Source organism: Maylandia zebra, linkage group LG18 (genome assembly GCF_041146795.1).
Source record: "Maylandia zebra isolate NMK-2024a linkage group LG18, Mzebra_GT3a, whole genome shotgun sequence".
NCBI lineage: Eukaryota > Metazoa > Chordata > Actinopteri > Cichliformes > Cichlidae > Maylandia > Maylandia zebra.
In genome coordinates this window covers 733604-753504 of record NC_135184.1, presented here as the reverse complement: position 1 = coordinate 753504, position 19901 = coordinate 733604, and the positions used below count along the sequence as shown (strand labels likewise).

Here is a 19901-nt window from a genome sequence, read left to right as displayed (position 1 = left end):
CGCAGTCATAGAAGAGCCTCAGGAGTGCCCGAGTCAAAACACATAAAAACTCTTAGAATGTGTTGCATATGTGAAGATGCTGCTCTTCTCTGTGTCAGCCTGAGCTGCTGAACGACGGCCCCACAGCATCGCGCTCTGCCTCCTTCAGTAGAAGATATTGTGAGTGCACTGTGACGCTGTGCTGGGCCCATCTCTACACACGACTGTCAGCTTGTTGCCACGCTCTGTGCTGCTCTTTGTGCCCTGAGTGAAGCTAACTCAAACCTGTTTGTGTCTGTGTGGATTTATTTCACATTTCCATAACAGGACATACTTTAATCATCATCACATCTCATTATATTTGGCACAAAGAGGTGTGCGTTTGCATTTTCAAATCTAGACGTTATGTTTTGAACTTTTTACAAATGATTTCCGCTAATGAAGACTGAGCACGCCACAAACACACTTAATTCCTCATTTATTTTAGACCCACATCAAACAATAAAATAAAGCCGTGTGTTAGTATTCATTCACGTCAGACTCTTTGGTGTTGAGTATATGAATGATCAGTAGTAGAATGGATATGATTCATTATGGATAAAAACCTGAACGAGGCCTTTTCTTTCCATTTTCTCTCCTTTATTATTTGTAACACGCTGTTTATGTATTTATGGCTCAGTTTGGTACATTTAAATAGGTTTTAGGAAGAAAGAAGGACGTTTATTCCAAGCGGAACAAAGTATTTGAACATCCTCCTCCTGCCGGAACTTCAGAGCGGGACATCCGGTGGAAGTAAACAATGAAAAGGCGGCAGTATGGTTGTTCCAGCGTGAACTTTTGGAGGCTTTGTGTTGTTGTGTGAGCTGAGTGTGTGAGCTGCGGCAGCAACGATGCCTTCAGTTCAGTATCTGAGAGAGTTCATCAACGAGCGACTAACTGCTGCTGCTGAACAAATATTCTTGGAGTTTGAAAAAACGATCGTCCAGTACGAGGAAGAGATCGACCGTCAGCGCAGACTGCTGGATATCACCTGGAAACCCCAAATCAAGCTGCACAGGACAGGTGAGTGTCCCTCTGAGGGAGGATCCTGATCACAGCTCTGCGGGACGTTAAGTCTGCGCACAGACGCGCGCGCACCGAACAAAAGGTCTCGTGCGTCCTGCGCGGTCTGGGCTCTCTGGAAGGTCGCCAACAGCTCAGCCACGTGATCAAATATCAGCTGATCGATTTGCAGCGTACACACGTGGTAAACTGTCGCGATCAACTCCGGACGTGGCCCCTGACGTCGGTCTGTTTGATGAGCCCGTCTCCTTTCCCTGACCTGGAGCGCGAGCCGCGGGCGGCCAATGAGTGCACAGGACAAACTACGTCACCACCATGTTGTCTCTGTTTGTGAAAATAAACCCGGGCTTCATTAAAGCGTGGGCGAGGACACGCCCCGTGGGCGAGGACACGCCCCGTGGGCTCTCAGGCAGCAGGGATTTAAAATAGCTCTCTACCGACTTACCTGAGCACACCTGCTCAGTCCGCCTCACACCACCTCCACCTGTTTTATAGGCGTGGGGTCAGCTCCAACCAGGCGCAGATGAGTGTCTGGATCCTTAACTGTGGGCCTGTCAGGCTGTCACATGCTGGGGAAAGAAAAACCCAGAGTTATGAACGCCGTGTAACCGTACAGCACCACCACGCCATGAGCTCGCTCTGACAGCAAACCGTGTTCACGTGCAGTCAGCTGTGCCTCGCACGCAGCTCTAGATAAATCCCTGCCTCCACCTGAGGCTCAGTCCTCAGGACCCCGCAGCAGATTATCAGCAGAGTTCTCCCTGATGGCACAAACGTCCTCCTCTCAGACAGAAACACGACCTGCGTGGGTGCTGCGTGATGTTCATCAGGTGTGCTGCTGTTGGAGCTGCGCGGCTGTCGGCTGATTGCTGCTTATTATTACACGTTGTTGCTATTGTCACCATACGTAACAGTTATTTAATCCTATTGTTTTTATCTGCTTTTTTAAGTGTTTATTGAAGTTATGCATGAAATGAAATGCACCTCGTTTAACGGCTTCCTTAGTTTTAAGACTCATAAGTACAGAGGAGCATGGTAGTCTAGGTGTGTGCACTCACTTCAGGTACTTTTCCTTCACACAGGTGTGAGGACAGAAAAAAACAACACGTGCAGATAAATGTAGTTTGTAACTACGTACATGCATGGTGACATTAGTACGTGTTACTATACAGAGTAAAAACATTTAAACATTTATTCCTTCAATGATGACAATCAGCAATATCCAGCGAAGCCGTGTCTCATACTCTAAAGTCAAGTAATCTTTTCCATCTTATAAATCTGTAACGTTACATGAGTCCAGCTGGGTAATGTTGGTGGATCCTGTGTTGGCCATCTTTTGGTCAGCAACACACCAAGTATTTATCTACACCCTGTGTGTCTGAGGGCGTGTGTCCTCTAGGGCCGCCACAAACGGTTATTGTGATAGTCGACTAATCAGATGATCCAACGTACAGCTTACTGCACCAGCAGCATCTGCTCTTATATAACTATCATTAGCTTACAGCTTGAAGTGTTTAAGGTGCTAACTAAAAATAAAGACAAGATGATAGTTTATTGAATTTGAATGAAATTTGCAGATTGTTTCGGTGAAGTTTAATAAACTCCTTGCTATCTAAAATATAACAGGACACCGGAGTAAATTCTGGAGCATCTCACACTTCTGATAATCAGCTGTCTGCTTGATGTTTATTCAGCTGTGTAAAAACTATAACTTTAATCTCAGACAAACTGATTTACTCAGGAACAAATAAAATACTAAAAAAGCCAAACAATAACATTTTAAGTTATCTAAGTGACTCATATATCATGTTTAACCTGAGTAGCGAAAGACGGCGGTGGGTTTGAAAACGATTTGCCGGGAGTCCGGTGTTCTCACGGCGCTAGTGACCTAGCCCCCGGCTAGCTATCGAGCTAGTGGGTAACAGACGTCTCTGAAAACGTCGGAGCGCTTTTGAAAATATGCGGTGTCTTGATAAACTGAGCAGATATTTGAGGTTTACACAGCTACATTCTCGCCTGAAAATATGTTAAACGTTTATTTTGTGACCCAGAAAGATTAATAAGAGTAATATTAAAACTAACTAGCTGCCGCCATTGTTGGAAACTGAGCTGGGCCGCGCTATGAATTCTGGGACACAGCTGCTTCTTCTTCTTCTTCGGGGTTTAATGGCAGCTGGCATCCTTGTACATGCAGTGCTGCCATCTTCTGTTTCAGTCCGTTATTACACTCTTAAATCCTGCTACTTATTCCTGCGGCTTTCAAGATCTTACAAAGCTTCAAACGACGCGTCGACTATTAAATCAGTCGTGGACGATTTTGATCGTAATCGTGACTAGTCGATTAATCGTGTCAGCCCTAGTGTCCTACAAACATGGATTTGAAATCAAAGAGTAAATATGTGCTACAGATGTTTTGTATCACTTCCTGAACGTCTCTGCAGTAGTTATTAATATGCTTACAGTCCCAACACGCATGGTAGTGGTGTGCTGCCTCGGCCACAGTTGTTGTTGAGTGATTGTTGAAATCATGAAGACTTTTGTATATTTCTTAGTTTCTGACCTTTCAGCATTTAGAAAGAGTTGGATGAACGGCCTCGCTGGTTTTTGGCCTTTAATGTTTCGAGTATAAAGTTTCTTAGCTGGAGATGTCTGTAGTGGTCTCGATTTTCTAAATGAAATGTTTGCTTTAAAGTTTGGAAACTTCGTCTTCCCTCACAACGCCACATATGGAGTCCTTTTTCTATCCAGTTTTTAAACCTAGCATCTATCTGATTTGGTGTAGATTCTGAATCATATGCACACATTTCGATATTTTGTATCCTTCTCCAGCTTATTTTCTTTTATCACCATTTTACCCTGTAGAGTTGTCTGCCAGCACTGCCTGTACATGCGTATTGGTTATTGTTGTTCCATGTGATGGATCCCACCAGTGCATCATTGCTCAAGTACAATATTTTTTTGAACGCGGTGGGCCCAGCCACTGTTCTCTTTTAATGTTTTGTCATATAAATCTAGAGATCGTTTTATCCTGTTCAGTAAAATCTTTGTGATTAATCCTGAGTGGGAGGCACTGAAACATACAGAAATCTTTTGATGGTTTCTATTGTGGAGCTTATGCTCGGAGGTGTGATCCTGTCTCTTTAATATAAATGGTTGTAATTTTGTTTCCATTTCAGTGGGTCTGCTTGTTTGGGTTTTTCACATGGGCTGTAATTATAGGACCTCAGTTTACATCCTGTCATTGGACCAATGTTTTTGAGGCAGTTCTTTACCTCAGGCAGGGACTCCTCGGGTGTTTTGAAGTATAAACGTACATCATTGACATTTATTGCAACACCTGTGATTTTTTTCTGTTGCAGCAAAGAGGAGACGAGGCACAGCCTTCTGCAGTACTCTGTATCAGCACTGCCAACTAACAGAGCCAAAAGCCTCTTCAAGGATCACAGCCCGCTCTGTGTGCCGTTGTCTTGTATCATCCTGGGTTTATGTTGAAAGCCAGCTTGATCTCCTTTTTGTATATTGATGTTTCTGTGCCAATAATTTATGTCTTTGTCTACAAAGTAGCATCTTCTGTTCAGTCTCCCGAGTGTATGTGAAGTTCTTTTGATTTCTTGTTTCAGTGTATTCAGATTCTGGTTCAGTGCACGGCTGTTTTCCAGCTCTTTTTGGGAATCGTGACGTTTTTCCTGCTGAACTTTCTTTTTCCTTGAGGCTGCTGCAGTCATTTTATCTGTGAGGACACCTCTCCATTATCATTTTCTTTCATGTACTTTTGAATTTCATTCTTTCCTAAGATTAGCATCGTTAAGTAGGCTGGGCCTAAGTCTCCATGTTGTTTCTCTTTAGTCGACTACAATATTTATCAGGGCGCATTCGCTCAGGTCTACTGTTCCCACGTCCGACTCGATAGCTCTTGATCTGTCCCTGCGTTGGTCTATTCTGATATATGATGAGTGTGGAATAGGGAGCACCAATCAAACCCATGTCCTCCATCAGCTCTTTCACTTTTGTACCGGTTGTTTTGTTGGAGCTGTTTGTTTGGGGTTTAAGTGTATGTTCAGATCACCTCCACGCACCTTTAGACTGGCTAATCACCAACTTCTGCTTGTAAAAAGAGAAAGTACTGCAGGGTGGGATGTACACACCTTTTGCCTGTAACTGCCTTTTACTATTATTTTGGTTCTTATGAGGAGATTTCCTTCAGCAGACCTGGAGCTTGTCTCTGCTGCTGCCCTGGGGTGTGTTCTCTCCCGGGATGCTCCATGCTTGCTGGATCAGCTGCTCCACAGGATCCACTGGGGGGTCTTTGACCGGGGATCCTCGGTCCTTCAGGGTCTTTTGTAGCCTCATCAGCTGAGTGGTAGATTGAAGCTGATTTTCTTCAGCTTCACTTCGTTGTATTCTTTGTTTATTCAGCACCGCTGTCAGATAATCATGATCGAAATAAATCCTCCAATTTGTTGCCTTCATGTCTTTCTTAATCCGTGACTGAGAACCTTCACAGACGTGCTTTAAGCAGAATTTTGTTTCGTAGTGTGAAATGTGATCACCATCGATCTGAGTCTTTCAGTGGAGGCAGGCTTGGAGGTGAGCGCTCTGTGTGCAGCTCAGTGTCGGGTGGACTGTCCAGGTTTTCTCTGAGTTTCTCCACAAAACCTCCCCTCTTCATTTTCTGTGACATTATACATCCTAATATTGTCTCTCCTGGCTCCTCCTGGCCCATAAGTTCTCCATCGTGTCGGGCTGGAGCTTTGAGCACATGTTTCATCACCTGCTCCAGTATTTGAGCTCTGCTTTCGCCTGCTTCAGTCCGGTTTTCCACCTCTCCGATTCTCCTCTTGGTCTAAGACATCTAAGGTAAAATTACCTTTTATATCTTCGAGCTGTGTGTTTTGCTCTCCTTTTGAAATTCTTGAATTTCTTGTAAGATAATCTCCGTATTTGCCCGGCAGGTTGGAGGGATGTCTGCCTCATGTTGTCTTCAGCATTGCCAGCACATAGCAGGCCCACCAGTCCTCATCCACTTACTGCGTCACGTTCTTCTTTCTTTTCCTCTCGTTTCCATTTTTCCTGCTTTCAGCGTTTTTAACATCAAACAGGTTTTAAATCTCAGTTTGCAGGACATGTTTCTGTTTTTGATCGGAGGAGGTGTGTCTATGCGGCCGTCATGAGAGAGGGCGGAACAGGAAACCCCCATTGTTTGTTTTCATTCCTCCTACATGTCATGCAGCCGTCTGCCACCAGGTGGAGCATGACTCCAGAAACCCTGTCAGAGTCAGAGAGACTTTATTAAGTCGTCATAGCAACAAATATATAACCAACAACAAGCGCTCGTATAAAACGAGCGTAGAAGCAGAGATATTGATAGATAACTATGAGGTGTGACTAATCCCGTTCCACATGTGTGGATCTGACACCAGTGGATGAATGACAGCAGCAGAAGGAACGAGCTCCTGTTCCCTCACACAGCCAGGCTGAAGGAACCTGTTGCTGAAACTGGGAGTCACTGATCACCTCCTCCAGGCTGGGAGCTTCAGAGCTGCACACACTGAAGGATCTGAGCCGGCTCAGACTCTTTCTGTAGGCGGCGTCCGGCCGGCAGACCTCTCCAGCTTCTCATCCAGCTCGACTCCCAGATACTGACAGGATGTGACATCAGTGCCACCAAAGCAGACAGGCGAGGGTCGGGATCTGTTGTTGTTTCTGTTAAAGGCAAAACAATTAGATTAGGGACACAAGTGGAGGTCATCATTCATGGCGTGCGGCACAATACGCCACGCTGTGTGATCGTCGTCTCTGTTTCGGATGTTACATGTTTTGTAGGAACATGCTTTCCTGTCTCGTGTATATACGGCCGCTTTATTGTCCACGTGGTTCTTTAGTGTTCAAAGGTGCCGCACGGTCAAGCTCATAAATGAGTGATGTCATTAAAGCTTTCAAACGCCTCTGATTAGACGGTTTTTGGCGTTTTCTATGAAACGCAAAAGCAGCACATGTTCCAGACATTTCCACGTCTCGCACGATTTGTTGTCTTTTAAAGTGTTTGTCCTTGTTCCTGATGTGCAGCTTCCAAACACAAAGCGTCCGGCTCGAGACGCATCTTTCACAAACGGGGCCGATATATCTCCAGATGTTCTGGGAGTGCGTTCCTCCGTGCTGTTGGACAACCACACAGCATGTCCGGGCGTTCCCTTTGCAGTGACAGGAGGACACAGCAGCTTTTAAACCAGTACTGTGCTTGTGCTGCGGGTCAGGTCCTCCTCTGTGTCACTGGGATTGTCTCGTCCTCAGAATTGATGATGCTATTGCTGGACTGGGTGGGGGTGTGGATGTGGGTGTAAAGGGTGGAGCCAGCGTTTAGGCTCGGGTGATGTGGGGCCCCGCTCGTCTACCCTGGGAGCAATCACACAGAAGTGAGGCAGTGAGGGGTCGTCAGCTGGTCACCGGTCTGTGACCAGGACATGAGCTGAAGTCCACAAAGAGCAGCGTAGCGTAGATCACCTGACTGAGGATGAGGGAATCCCAGAAATGTATAAAAGACGACGTGTTGAATTAAAAACCAATCTGTTTTATCCCGTGGCAATGAAACTGAAATAAAGATGCTTCGTTTTCAGACAACAACTATACGTGTGTGTGTGTGTGTGTGTGTGTGTGTGTGTGTGTGAGGACACTGTTGTGTCATTTGTAGTTTGAACTAATGTTTTCGTGGTTTGTCTCTCTGTCTGTGAGGAGGAGCAGCTGTGTGACCTGAAGATGAACTCCAGTGAGGACCAGGAGGAGCCGACGCCTCTACACATTAAAGAGGAACAGGAGGAAGTGCGCACCAGCCAGGAGGATGAGCAGCTCGTCCTGAAGGATGAGACCGACGCCTTCTTGGTGACTGCTTTTGATGACAGTGACCACAGTGAACCAGAGGCTAACGGTCACCAGCTTCACTCTGACGGCGCTCCCGGCAGCTGTCCGGTGTCAGAGAGTCAGCGCGACGCCGACTCGAGTAAAAAGCCTTTTAAATGTAATGTTTGTGGAAAAGCCTTTAAGAAAAACTCTTACGTAAAGGAACACCAGAAAATCCACTCAGGCGAGAAGCCGTATACTTGCCAAACATGTGAGAAGAGTTTCACTCGGAGGGCTCACCTGTTGGGTCACATGAGAACCCACACGGGCGAGAAGCCGTACTCCTGTGAAACGTGCGGGAAAGGTTTTACTCAGAGCAGTCACCTGCTGAGCCACATGCGGCTTCACACAGGTGAGAAGCCATACGCTTGTGAAATATGCGGGAAAGGTTTTATTCAGAGGGGTCACCTATTGGTCCATGTGAGAACGCACACCGATGAGAAGCCGCACACCTGCGAAGAATGTGGGAAGAGTTTCCGATTCAGCGGCACTTTGTCGGTGCACATGAGAACGCACACGGGCGAGAAGCCGTATTCCTGCAAAGCCTGCGGGAAAAGTTTCCGCCAGAAAAAGATTCTGTCCGTGCACATGCGCACTCACACGGGCGAGAAGCCGTATTCCTGCACAACGTGCGGTAAAGGTTTCGCTCAAAAAAGCGATCTGACGATCCACGAGCGAACGCACACGGGCGAGAAGCCGTATCCCTGCAAAGCCTGTGGGAAGAGCTTCCGCCAAAAAAACATCTTGTCCGTGCACATGAGAACGCACACGGGCGAGAAGCCGTACTCATGCAAGAGCTGCGGGAAAAGTTTCCGTCAGAAAAGCATCCTGTCCGTGCACATGAAGACGCACGCCGGCGAGGAGCTGTATCCCTGCGACGCGTGCAGCGCCACTTTTCCGTCTAGTCGCAGCTTGTTGGAGCACCTGGACACTCACACAGGTGAGGAGTCGTAGCCTGGAAAGCTGCAGGTCGGAGCGGGGCGTTGGCGTCTGCCTCCCGCCTCGACTTTTGGCTCCGACGGCAAAGGAGCTCGTCAGCTCGTGTCGTTCACGCAGCCGTTTTCCTTTGCTTCGTCCATCCAACCGTAACCGTACCGACGCGCTCTGTTCCTGTCATGTTCTCCTCCACGGTTCCTGACCTGGATTCTGTCGTGGCTGCAATCCTCCCAGTTTCATTTTACCCTTCGTGTGTCATACTTACGGTAACTTTGTATCATTTCAGACTGTAGAGGTGACACTAACAAAGTGTAGGTTGTTGTTAAAGTAACCTGTATAAATAAAGTTTCTTCTAAATTGTGATCATGTTTTTCTTTTGCCCTGTTTATGAAATAAGAGAAAGTTTCAGTCACAGCGGTCTCACCCTCACCTCGCACTCTGAGAGAAGCTGCCCTCCCCCTGAACGATTATGACCTATGAGCTGTTCCACACGTCACAGCCACAAATTTAAATGTGCTGGGGGTTTTATGTGACGGGTAAACAGAATAGAGCATAACTGAAAATGATTGAGCAAGTTCACATGTTAGAATGACCCCGTCAGATTCAGACATACATGGATGCTCTCCATCCACTGACTGAACTCTGCCCCCTCGAGTCAATAAAACATTGACTGACCTGCTGCGGCGAGCAGCTGGAAGCTCGTCATTGTTTGATCCACAACAACAAAATGACTCGACTCAGTTTATTTATGGTTGTTTTTGTGCACTAAAGCTCTAATCCACGTCACCAGCGTTAACCCTGGTTTCTTCTTACTGGGGCATATCACCATGGTAACCTACGCTGCAAACAGCTTTGAGATCAGCAGGTATGAAAGTGCCTGCTGACCAATCAGAGCTCCGGAAAACGCCACCATTCCTGGAAGATCCCTCGTAGGAGGTCCAGACATTTCTCCAAAGTCTCGTGTTTCTGTGACGAGCCTCTGGAGGAAAAACAGATTCTCAGATTTATCCTTTCTTCTTTTTCCTGTTGGCAGCAAACAGCTTTCTACAACTGTTAATATGTGACCCTGAAACAGGATCGTTTGTACCCGTTAAGTCCTGTGTTTGAATTCTGTTTTTATTCTTTAGTCGGAGCTCGATAAACAGCTCTGTCAGGACGGAGCGATGATAAAGCTGAACTAAATCAACGCCTGTGGGAATAAATCACAGAGCGTATGAATACTGATGGTTTTCTTTTAAATAGAACATTTGGGTTTTTCTGTCGTCTGAAAAGAGATTAAACTCCAGAAGAAGTCATAGAGCAGAAGATATAATCTCAGCACTAAGGTTTGGTCATACAGTTTATATGACACTAAAAAGGATCATCTGAGCAAGTAATGTTAGAATGTGGTTAATATAGACGGGAAAGGCAAATCTGACTTTCAGAAAAATAGAGTTCAATTATGAATAAAAGAAATATTACAAAGCGACACAGGTGATGTAGTTTCAGGGTTTTAAGAGCAAAAAAGCTGTTCTCATCCAGAAGGTGGCGGTAATGCACCGGAAGTTGAAGAAGAGCTGCCGGAACTGTGAGGACGGACATCCGGTGGCTGGACCGTTAGCTTTGCTCCGGTGTGAGCCGAGTGTGTGAGCCGAGTGTGTGAGCTGCGGCAGCAACGATGCCTTCAGTTCAGTATCTGAGAGAGTTCATCAACGAGCGACTAACTGCTGCTGCTGAACAAATATTCTTGGAGTTTGAAAAAACGATCGTCCAGTACGAGGAAGAGATCGACCGTCAGCGCAGACTGCTGGATATCACCTGGAAACCCCAAATCAAGCTGCACAGGACAGGTGAGTGTCCCTCTGAGGGAGGATCCTGATCACAGCTCTGCTGGAGATCACGGCAGGTGAGCGCAGGTGGAGCCTCGGCTCCGGTTTCCTCTCGGGTCCGACTTTTTCTCTTCTTTCTTTTTTCCAAAACCTTTATTAAAAAACAGTATACAGAGAATGTGCACGAATTAAGAAGTTACATATGTTCAAATGATTTTAAATAGCACAAAATCGTTTTTATTAAGTGATCCACGAATCAATCTTATGTAAGAGAGTATCATTATAGTAGAGTTTAAATTAGGTTTTGGATACTGTATTTGCATTTGTGGAAATAAAATTTAGCTAAGATAACTAACAAATTTATTGTAAAGTATATATCACCTTCTTTTTTGCCTTCGAAATAAACAAAATCCAACATTTTCCCGTTTCAGAGTAAAGTCCTTGTCGAGATGTCCAGTGATGAATGTCCCGGAGTCCAAAACGTTGTATGTGAACAGATCAGAGGTGCTGCGCAGTCTCAGGATGGCTTCCACAACATCCACAGTTCATATTTATGTCCCCTTTGACCTTTGTCATATAATGATTAGCAGGATAATATTTATGAAGTATTTTAAATGAGACTTATTTCACTTTAATTTTTCCCAGATACTTGTTAGGAATTTTTCTCGTTAATGTCACTGACAAAGGAATTCCAATAAGAGATGCTCTCTGGAACAAAGCAGGAATATTCGTATTAGCAGACAGATTCTTCCAGTGTGTGAACCCACAGGGTTCAGAGAGGCAGATGATATGCAAGGTTGAATACCTGTAGAAAGCATTATAATACGCGGAGGTATTGCATCAAATAATACGACATATTGTTTGGATGTGGCTGAAAATTTATAAGTGTTTAAAAATTCTGGATAAGACATAAGCTGCACATTAGGATTAAACAGCTGATTCACTAAAACAATCTGTTTCTCAACCCACCTAGAAAAAAATAATGATTTATTTTTATGCACTATGTTCCTATTATTCCAGATTAAACACGTTGGGGGAGTAAAGTTGTGTTTATATATAAGGGACCAAGCTAATAGAACTTGTTTGTGAAACGTCGACAGGTTTTCTGGAAGCTTATCTATATTACAATCACAACCTAAGACAAAACTTAGACCCCCAAACTTAGAGAAAATGTAGTGAGGAATACAATTCCAGATGGAGACCTGATTTTTAGGAAAATGCTTTGTCTGGTTAATCTTTAATGTATTGTTTAGAGCAGGGAATCCAAAACCTCTGTGTTCATCGTCATTCATCACTACACTCGTGCTGATGTAATGTGTCCCGTTTTTCCAGAGGAAGTGGAAGAGCATTCGGTCAACATCCTTACAAGTTTTGCCGTCCACATGCAGAGAAATTGCTGCATAAGTCAGTCGAGACAGACCTTCTGCTTTTCAGAGCAATACCCCCCCTTTAAACTTAAATCTCTCTGCAACCACTGATTTCACTTGGTTTGAGATTTTTTAATAATTTGGGGAAAATTTAGTAAAATTCTGTTGTTTTTGTTTTGTTTTTTATCTTTGCTCATCAGACCTAAATATGTTGCTTCATTTTTAACTGTTATATTACAAAGACTCTGAACATTACACTCTTTGACAGGTAATAACTGACATTTATTGATTGAAGTTTAGCATCAATCCAGACCCTTCTGAGAAATCCTGTAAATGTAAAGCAGTCAGCACCTGGTTGGCATTTTAAAGAAAGGTTGTGGTATCATCTGCCAACTGACTGCTATGTTTATACCCTTCACAGGGCTATTCGAAATATGAGAGGCAAGAATTTGGGTGCAAAGTAAAAAGATCCGCGCTGATCGGCCTACACCTCGATTAAGACTAAAACGAGAAGTGGTGCTGTTTTTCATTCTAACACAGCTATTAGCATTGGAATACAGAGTTTTGATAGCTCTGCAGAAGATATCACCAAAACCACATTTCTGAAGTGTGAGAAATATAAACTCATGCTCAGTTGAGTCAAAGGCTTTATGGAAGTCCAGGACAAGGATCAATGAGTCATCAGATGCTGAGTAGTCCAGAATATCCAAGACGAGTCTAATATTATTGGAGATGTGCCTGTTTGTCATAAAACCAGACTGTGTCTCATCTACAATATCATCCAAAATATATTTAATTCTTCTAGCTAGCAATAGAGTTAATATTGTACAATCATTATTTAGGAGGCTTGTTGGTCTCCAGTTGTCTGTAGAAAGTAGGTCCTTCTTAGGTTTGGGAATTAAAGTAATAAGTCCATCCATCTTTTTCCTGAACGAACAAAAGCTCCTTCAGCTTTCTGGCGCAAATCTCATCCAGTTTAGATTGAAAGGTCCTAAGACGTAATCTGTCCTCCTCCGAGACCTCGTCTGGTGGGAGTCAATATATGACAGAACAATCTGATTTTCTTCTGCTGCTGCACTCGACTTTTTTTGCCCCACACCGTCTCAACACTTGTTTCAAATTTCCCACTTTGTGCTGTAGGAATTCTCAGTATTAGCCTCGTCGATAAAGTGTTTTATAAGGCGTGTAATACGCTCTTCCTCTTTGGAGCTTGTCTCTGCCTTTGACATCTTTTATCTTCTCACATGCAAAGCCCACCATTCTTCTGACTCCGGCAATCTGTAACGCGAGGTCATCCATTCTTTCGTTTATTAGCTTTGATAGTTTCAGCAACATCCACGCTATCTTCCTTTGAGCGCAACGCCTTTCTTTGGCGCCGGAGACTGGCTGGATGAGACTGGTAGAGGTGGAAACTCGCCCATCACATCCTCAGTTATTGGGAGAGGTAGTGAAATAGCCGAGTAGTCACGGCAGTTGTTGGTTTACCAACACGGCTGTTTGGCTAGCATTAGCCTTTAGCAGTAGCTTTGTTCTGGAGCTAGCCGAGGGTCTTTTATTATCACGCTGTGACATTTTGGCGCTTTATTCATCAAATTCAGTCCTTTTCCGGATTAAATACCGAAGAAGCTTCTAAAGTCTGAATTGACATGATGTTCCTACCGTATTATAAGCTTACGTTTGCTAAGCGCGGCAGAAAAGTTTATTATTAGAACAATAAAGTTTTTGCATTATAACATGATGTAGCTCTGGTTTTTGTTTGCCTGAGTGGCAGCTCGACACTTCTGTAATGCAGCGCTTTTCACAGATAAAAATCATAAAGTGCTTCACAATACTAGGAATCAAAATACAACAAATAACAATGTAAAACAATCAAATACAACATAAAAATTAATTGAAAGCTTGTCTATATAAAAATGTCTTCAGCGTAAAAACAGTAGAAGAGAATTCCACAGCCTGAAAGGCCCGATCACCACGAGTTTAAATGGAGTGCGTGCGGCGACCAGCAGTCTGTGACCTGATGACCTCAGAGCTCGGGACGATGAATGCAGTTTCAGCAGGTCCGATATGCACTGGGGAGCCTGAAAGGTTAGAACTAAAACAAGTAGAAAGACCTTTGCAAAAATCCAAACCGGAAGAAATAAAAGCATTAATAATCATCTGCACTTCAGCCTTTGACACCATTAGCCTGAGTTTTGAGATATTCCTTAGACGATGAAAGCAGTTGTGGACCAAGCGACATCGAGCTGTCAAATACGACACCGAGGTCTCGAAGGCTTGGTTTAACAGAAGCTGAAATGCTGCCTAATTTCTGAGATCATATGGTCGGGACCAGTAATTAATGTTTTATCAGAGTTTCGCTGGAGGAAGTTGTCGTTCACATGGAAGTCCTCATGTTTTTAAATCTGTCACATTGTGTTTGTTCATAAAACTGCTGCTAATCAAACTGAGTTTGCTGCACTGTGATGGGTTCAAGGGTTCTCCCTCCTGCTGAATCCACTTTAACCTCTTCCCCATTTTTATTTCTCTGCTCATGTTCTACTTAATCAGCTGTCCAGCTGATCGGTGGTGTGGTGAGGAAAATGTGGGCTCCTCATCGATGTTACAGAAAGACAGAGACAGGAGGCCGAGGCCTTTTTGTTCACTTTTATAAAAAGACTTTCATTGTTGTCTGAAGATAACAGTGCAGCTGGACATAGAGGCCTTTTTTTGCTGAGCTCTGTAATCTTGTCAACAGGATCATTTAATGAAAACGAGGAATCTACAGATGCAACATCTGGAATACGGAGTGTGGAATATGTAAACAAAGCAACATAAAAACCAGTTACTCAGCCACTCATCAGAATCCAAACCTGAGAGCCTGACAGCGTCTCACTCAGGTTGAGCTCTGGACTCTGACCAAACCATCGTAGTTGCTCCATTCGTTCCTGTTTCAGCCGTTCTGTTGGATCTTTGTGCTGCTGCTGATGGTCCGAGCTTCAGCTGTGGGACAGACGGCCTCACACTGACTCTAGAACACTTAGACAAGAGTTCACGGTGCACTGAGATCATCGTCCCTCCTCCACCGTGCTGACAGCTGCTCTCAGGTGTTTTTGCTGATATGCTGGGTTTGATTTTGTGCGTTATGGACAAACATCTCCACTTTGGTCTTGTCTGTCTGAAGGATACTGCTCCAGGAGGCTTTCTCTTTAGACAGAAGAGGCCTTCCCCTGCTTTTTTTTTAGTCATACTGTCATGAAGTTTAAGCTTAAACCTGCAAACTGAAGAGTCTGAGATGAGCTCTTGGGTCTGTTGCATGCTCTGACCTGTTTCATTAATCTTCTGCACTGCAGAATGATGGACTTTGGTTTATTTTGATATGATCTTATAACCTTTCCAGGTTGATGGGCAGCTGCAGTTTCTTTTCTAAGATCACTGCTGATGTCTTTCCTCCTCAGCATCATGTTAACACACACCTGAATGCTCGAGACCAACAAAACATCTGCTTTCATAGCAAGGCTCACACTGCCAATGATCAGCTCATTGTGAAGCTGGTTATGAGCACCTGGCTGTTGCTTACACACTCAGTAAATATCTGCAAAGCTCTCGTGGCATCTCTAAGGTGTTCTACAGCGTCGTGGAGGAGTGTGACAGCTCCTCTGCATCAGTCCATCAGAGCGCGTGATCAGGCGTGTTTGACACTTTATTTTTAATTTGGTTTCTTCTTTCATTAAGCTAGCAGTAGTTACCCTGGAACAGCAGGTCAGGGCAGACCTGGAACAGGACCTGGAAGCACCTTCCCACCTTTGACGTGACCTTTAACCTGTACAGTCCAACAAATCTGTCAGGTCAAGCTGGTTGCATGAGTGTGCTCACACTTAGACTAATACTGTGATTTAGTCACTGCTTTCAGGCTTCTTGGGTTAATGTCTTAGTTTACAGAGAGCTCACAAAGCATGAAAGCAACCTCATTGTTGAAAGACATCAGTCAGAAGAAAGGAAAATAAATTCCACAGCATTAGATTTATCCTGGAACACAATGAAGACAAAATATGGGACGACAGTGGCGATGCAAGACCTGCAGCATCACCGAAGGAGCTGCAAGAACTTCTGTTAAGCAGTGACAGCCGTCTCCCTTCATAAGTCTGGACTGTGGGGGATGTGTCAAAGAGGGAAGCCTTTTCGAACAAAGGAAAACATCCAAGCCCGGCTACAGTTGGCATAAAAATACAGTAAGTCTTCCAAAAACATTTTGGTCTAATGAGACCGAGGTTCAGCTTTTTGGCCACAGGTACTTCTCTCTTTGTATAGCGTGGACATGTCACCATATTCAAATGATTTGATTCTGCGTTAGAAATACACCAACAGCACAACTCAAGAGCTCTGTACAGACGACTTGAGTTAGTAAAATTTAAGCCTTAATCCAATGAAAACAGGTGAGTTGTAACAACATCGTCCACCATACAGGAGGATGTTGTATCTGTAGCAACCAAACCAGTTTCTGTATCGGGCTGTAAACATATGCATTTTACCAGGGGATTCTATGGTTTATGATTTTAACCAGAGTTTATTTGCTGTGTTTTTAATCATGTCTCTTCTTTCATTTGTTGTTGACACTCCAGACGTCCAACAGCAGCCTGTCTGTAAGGAGGAGGAGGAGGTTCTCCCTGAGCAGCAGCTCTGGAACCAGGAGAGGAGCTCCAGTGTGGAGCAGGAGGAACCAGAAGCTCCACAGATTAAAGAGGAACAGGAGGAACTGTGCAGCAGTCAGGAGGGAGAGCAGCTGGGACTGAAGGAGGAGACGGATACCTTTATGGTGACTGAAACTTATGAGGAAAGTGACCACAGTGAACCAGAAGGAGACAGGGAGCAGCTTCTCTTTGAGAGTTCTGTGAACAACAACAGCAGAGATCAGCGAGCAGAACATTATAAAGAAGCAAGATCAACTAAAACCGTAGAGTCAGAGTCAAAAAAGAAGCATCGGAATAACAATGCAGACAGCTCAGTTATGTCAGAGAGCGAGAGTAACACAGGTACAGGTGTGAAGTCTGTAAAATGTTACGTTTGTGAAAAAACTTTCAAGAAAAAATCTCAGATGCAGATACATTACAGAACGCACACAGGCGAGAAGCCGTATTCATGCAAAACATGTGGGAAACGATTCAGCCAAAACTGCCATTTATCTGTTCACATGAAGATCCACAAAGGGGAGAAACCGTTCCCCTGCAATGTATGTGAAAAAACCTTCCGAGACACACTAACACTGAAATATCACATGAGGGTTCACACGGGCGAGAAGCCGTACTCATGCACAATTAGTGGGAAAGGTTTCTGTCAAAGTAATAACTTAAACATCCACATGAGAACACACACGGGCGAGAGACCTTACCCCTGTCAAATCTGTGAGAAAAGATTCATTGACTCCTCCACACTTAAAAGACACATCAGAACTCATACTGGTGAGAAGCCGTATGTTTGCAAAACATGTGGGAAAAGCTTCATTCAGAAAAATATTCTGTCTGTCCACATGAGGATCCACACAGGCGAGAAAACACATCCCTGTGAGCTCTGCGGAAAAAGCTTCCGGTCTCGTGAACTCTTGTTAGTCCACGTAAGAACACACTCAAAGTAGTATTTCTGTGAGACTTGTGGGAAAAGTTTCAGTGATCGTGGTATTTTTACTGCCCACATGAGAGGGCACTCAGGTGAGACGCTGTAGTTGTGGGAAACTAGAAAAGGACTCACGTGTAGCAGGTTCTTATTTGATGCATACATTTTTCAAAGTAGAAAAGAAAAGCAGTCCTCATACTGAAAGCACCTTTGGACTGTGCTTCACTGTGATTATGTTAATGACATGTGCCAACAGGATAGAGTTCATGCTAATGGTGAGGTGTCAAGCTGTCCTTTGGATTCTTACAGAAAAGCATCTCATTAAGTAGTAATTTATTTATTTTTTGGGAAATTGTCTATGCAAACTTTTACAGGAAAGAGGAAGTGTGTTGTTGCCACGGATTTATCAAATTATACTGTGAGCTGTTTCTTTTCATTTTGAAAAATCTAGTTCAGAATTAGTTGTGAAGTTTGTTTTTGCTGTTTAGCGTTATATTTATAGGCCTGCAGGGTTCAGGTCTGTGGTGTCCTCCTCTGTCTTGTGGCTTTTTACTGGCACAGTTTGTGGGCCATCTTATTGTGACACCTGATTGTTCTCTTATTTAGTTATAGCAGTATTTTTAAATGGTTGTACACAAATTGCATTGCATTTTTATATAAATAGTTGTTTACAAAATTTGTGCATACGTTTTCAACATGTACAATTTATATTTGCATTTCAAGTTATGAAAATAATTCACTAAACGGGTGTGATTTCTATAGTAAAAAATATAACTACTGCTAGGATTTTGTTTTTGTTTTTTATGATTTCAGATCAGTTGTGTTAACACAGTATGTCAATGAAAAAATAACTAAATTCAGAACCATGAGGTTGAGCTGAAGAGAATGATACCAAAAAAGGTCAGAACATTTGAAGGTGACATATAAATAATGTAAAACCAAAAGGAGTCAAAATAGACAATTATATTTTGGACCCCAGAGTGAGAACCTAACAAATCATGAAAAATTGGGTTTAATTTTTGTTTATGAAGGTGCAGATTTCTTTCATTTTGTGTAAATGTAAACATGTAACAATGTGATTTTTCTAACAAGGCTACACAGTACATGACATGTTTATGTAACTGAGATGTTTAACCTCCTAAGACCCGAACTCTTCCCTGGCATGCATTTTTAATTTCTTATGCTATTTGGGCTGATTGAGACCAGATGAATGTTAAAACAAAGAATTACCTGATGTATTTTTTTTTTCACCTGATTTTCGTTTCTGAGAAAAATTAGATCCAAATATGAGGATATTCATTTTAAATCTCGATAGGACAGTGGCAGTGTAATGTCCTCATAAGTGGATATCAGGCCCTTATAGAGAAAACTTTTGTATTTTGGTCAACGCAACCCAAAATGTGATGTCCACATATGTGGACGCCAGGTCCTAGGAGGTTAATTATGCAGGCTACAGAAAATAACTAGGTTATAGACTACATTAATGTGAAACGTGTATACTTGCTGCATTTGAATCCTTTTAGCCATATGTATTCAATTCAATTTTATTTACACAGCTTCAAATCACAACAACAGTTGTCTCAAGGTGTTTTATATTGTAATGTAGAAGCTACAATAATACAGAGGAAAAGCCCAACAATCATATGACCGCCTATGAGCAAGCACTTTGGCAACAGTGGGAAGGAAAAACTCCCTTTTAACAGGAAGAAACCTCCGGCAGAACCAGGCTCAGGGAGGGGCGGGGCCATCTGCTGTGATTGGTTGGGGTGAGAGAAGGAAGACAGGATAAAGACATGCTGTGGAAGAGAGACAGAGGTTAATAACAGATATGATTCAATGCAGAGAGGTCTGTTAATACATAGTGAGTGAGAAAGGTGACTGGAAAGGAAAAACTCAATGCATCATGGGAATCCCCCGGCAGCCTATGTCTATCCGGTTGTTCAGTCTGACGTCACTAGCCGTGTCTGGACCTAAACTCCGCTGCAGGTCCATATATCAAACGATCACTGTGGCATTACTGAGAGTTGAAAAACTGTCTAAAGTCTTTCATCTTTAATAAAATGATCAGCGTTCTGCTCTACCAGGTGTAACAATTGAGTTTAACATCCAGGCATCCATGAAAACCGAATTTATGACATTTAACGGAGTTAGAAGTTAGCAGGGAGTTAGCTCGCTAGCTTCTATCTAAATACAATATAGCATGTCCTGACTGCGGGGTTTTGGAAACAAATTCAAACGTACAGCTCTGTTATCACTTCCAGCATAAATG

General features: G+C 43.6%; 2 protein-coding genes across 6 annotated transcripts; both read left to right on the top strand.

Moving 5' to 3' along the window:
• The first annotated feature begins 588 nt into the window (after positions 1–588).
• On the top strand, positions 589–9234 carry LOC101468665 (uncharacterized). Of its 5 annotated transcripts, none has more exons than XM_076876694.1 (2): positions 589–1041; positions 7780–9234. In XM_076876694.1, exon 2 carries the CDS (start codon positions 7795–7797, stop codon positions 8887–8889), a length of 1095 nt encoding a protein of 364 aa, XP_076732809.1. In that variant the 5' UTR covers positions 589–1041; positions 7780–7794; the 3' UTR covers positions 8890–9234. The 5 variants fall into 5 exon arrangements, with proteins under 5 accessions (XP_076732809.1, XP_024655363.1, XP_014266906.1 ...); XM_024799595.2 differs by having other exon boundaries at positions 590–1041; positions 7774–9234; XM_014411420.4 differs by having other exon boundaries at positions 596–1041; positions 7771–9234.
• A 7028-nt stretch (positions 9235–16262) lies between these two features.
• Positions 16263–18828, top strand: LOC101486969 (uncharacterized). Its single transcript, XM_076876695.1, has one exon. The coding sequence runs from the start codon at positions 16566–16568 to the stop codon at positions 17652–17654; it is 1089 nt and encodes a 362-aa protein (XP_076732810.1). The 5' UTR covers positions 16263–16565; the 3' UTR covers positions 17655–18828.
• The last annotated feature ends 1073 nt before the right edge of the window (positions 18829–19901 follow it).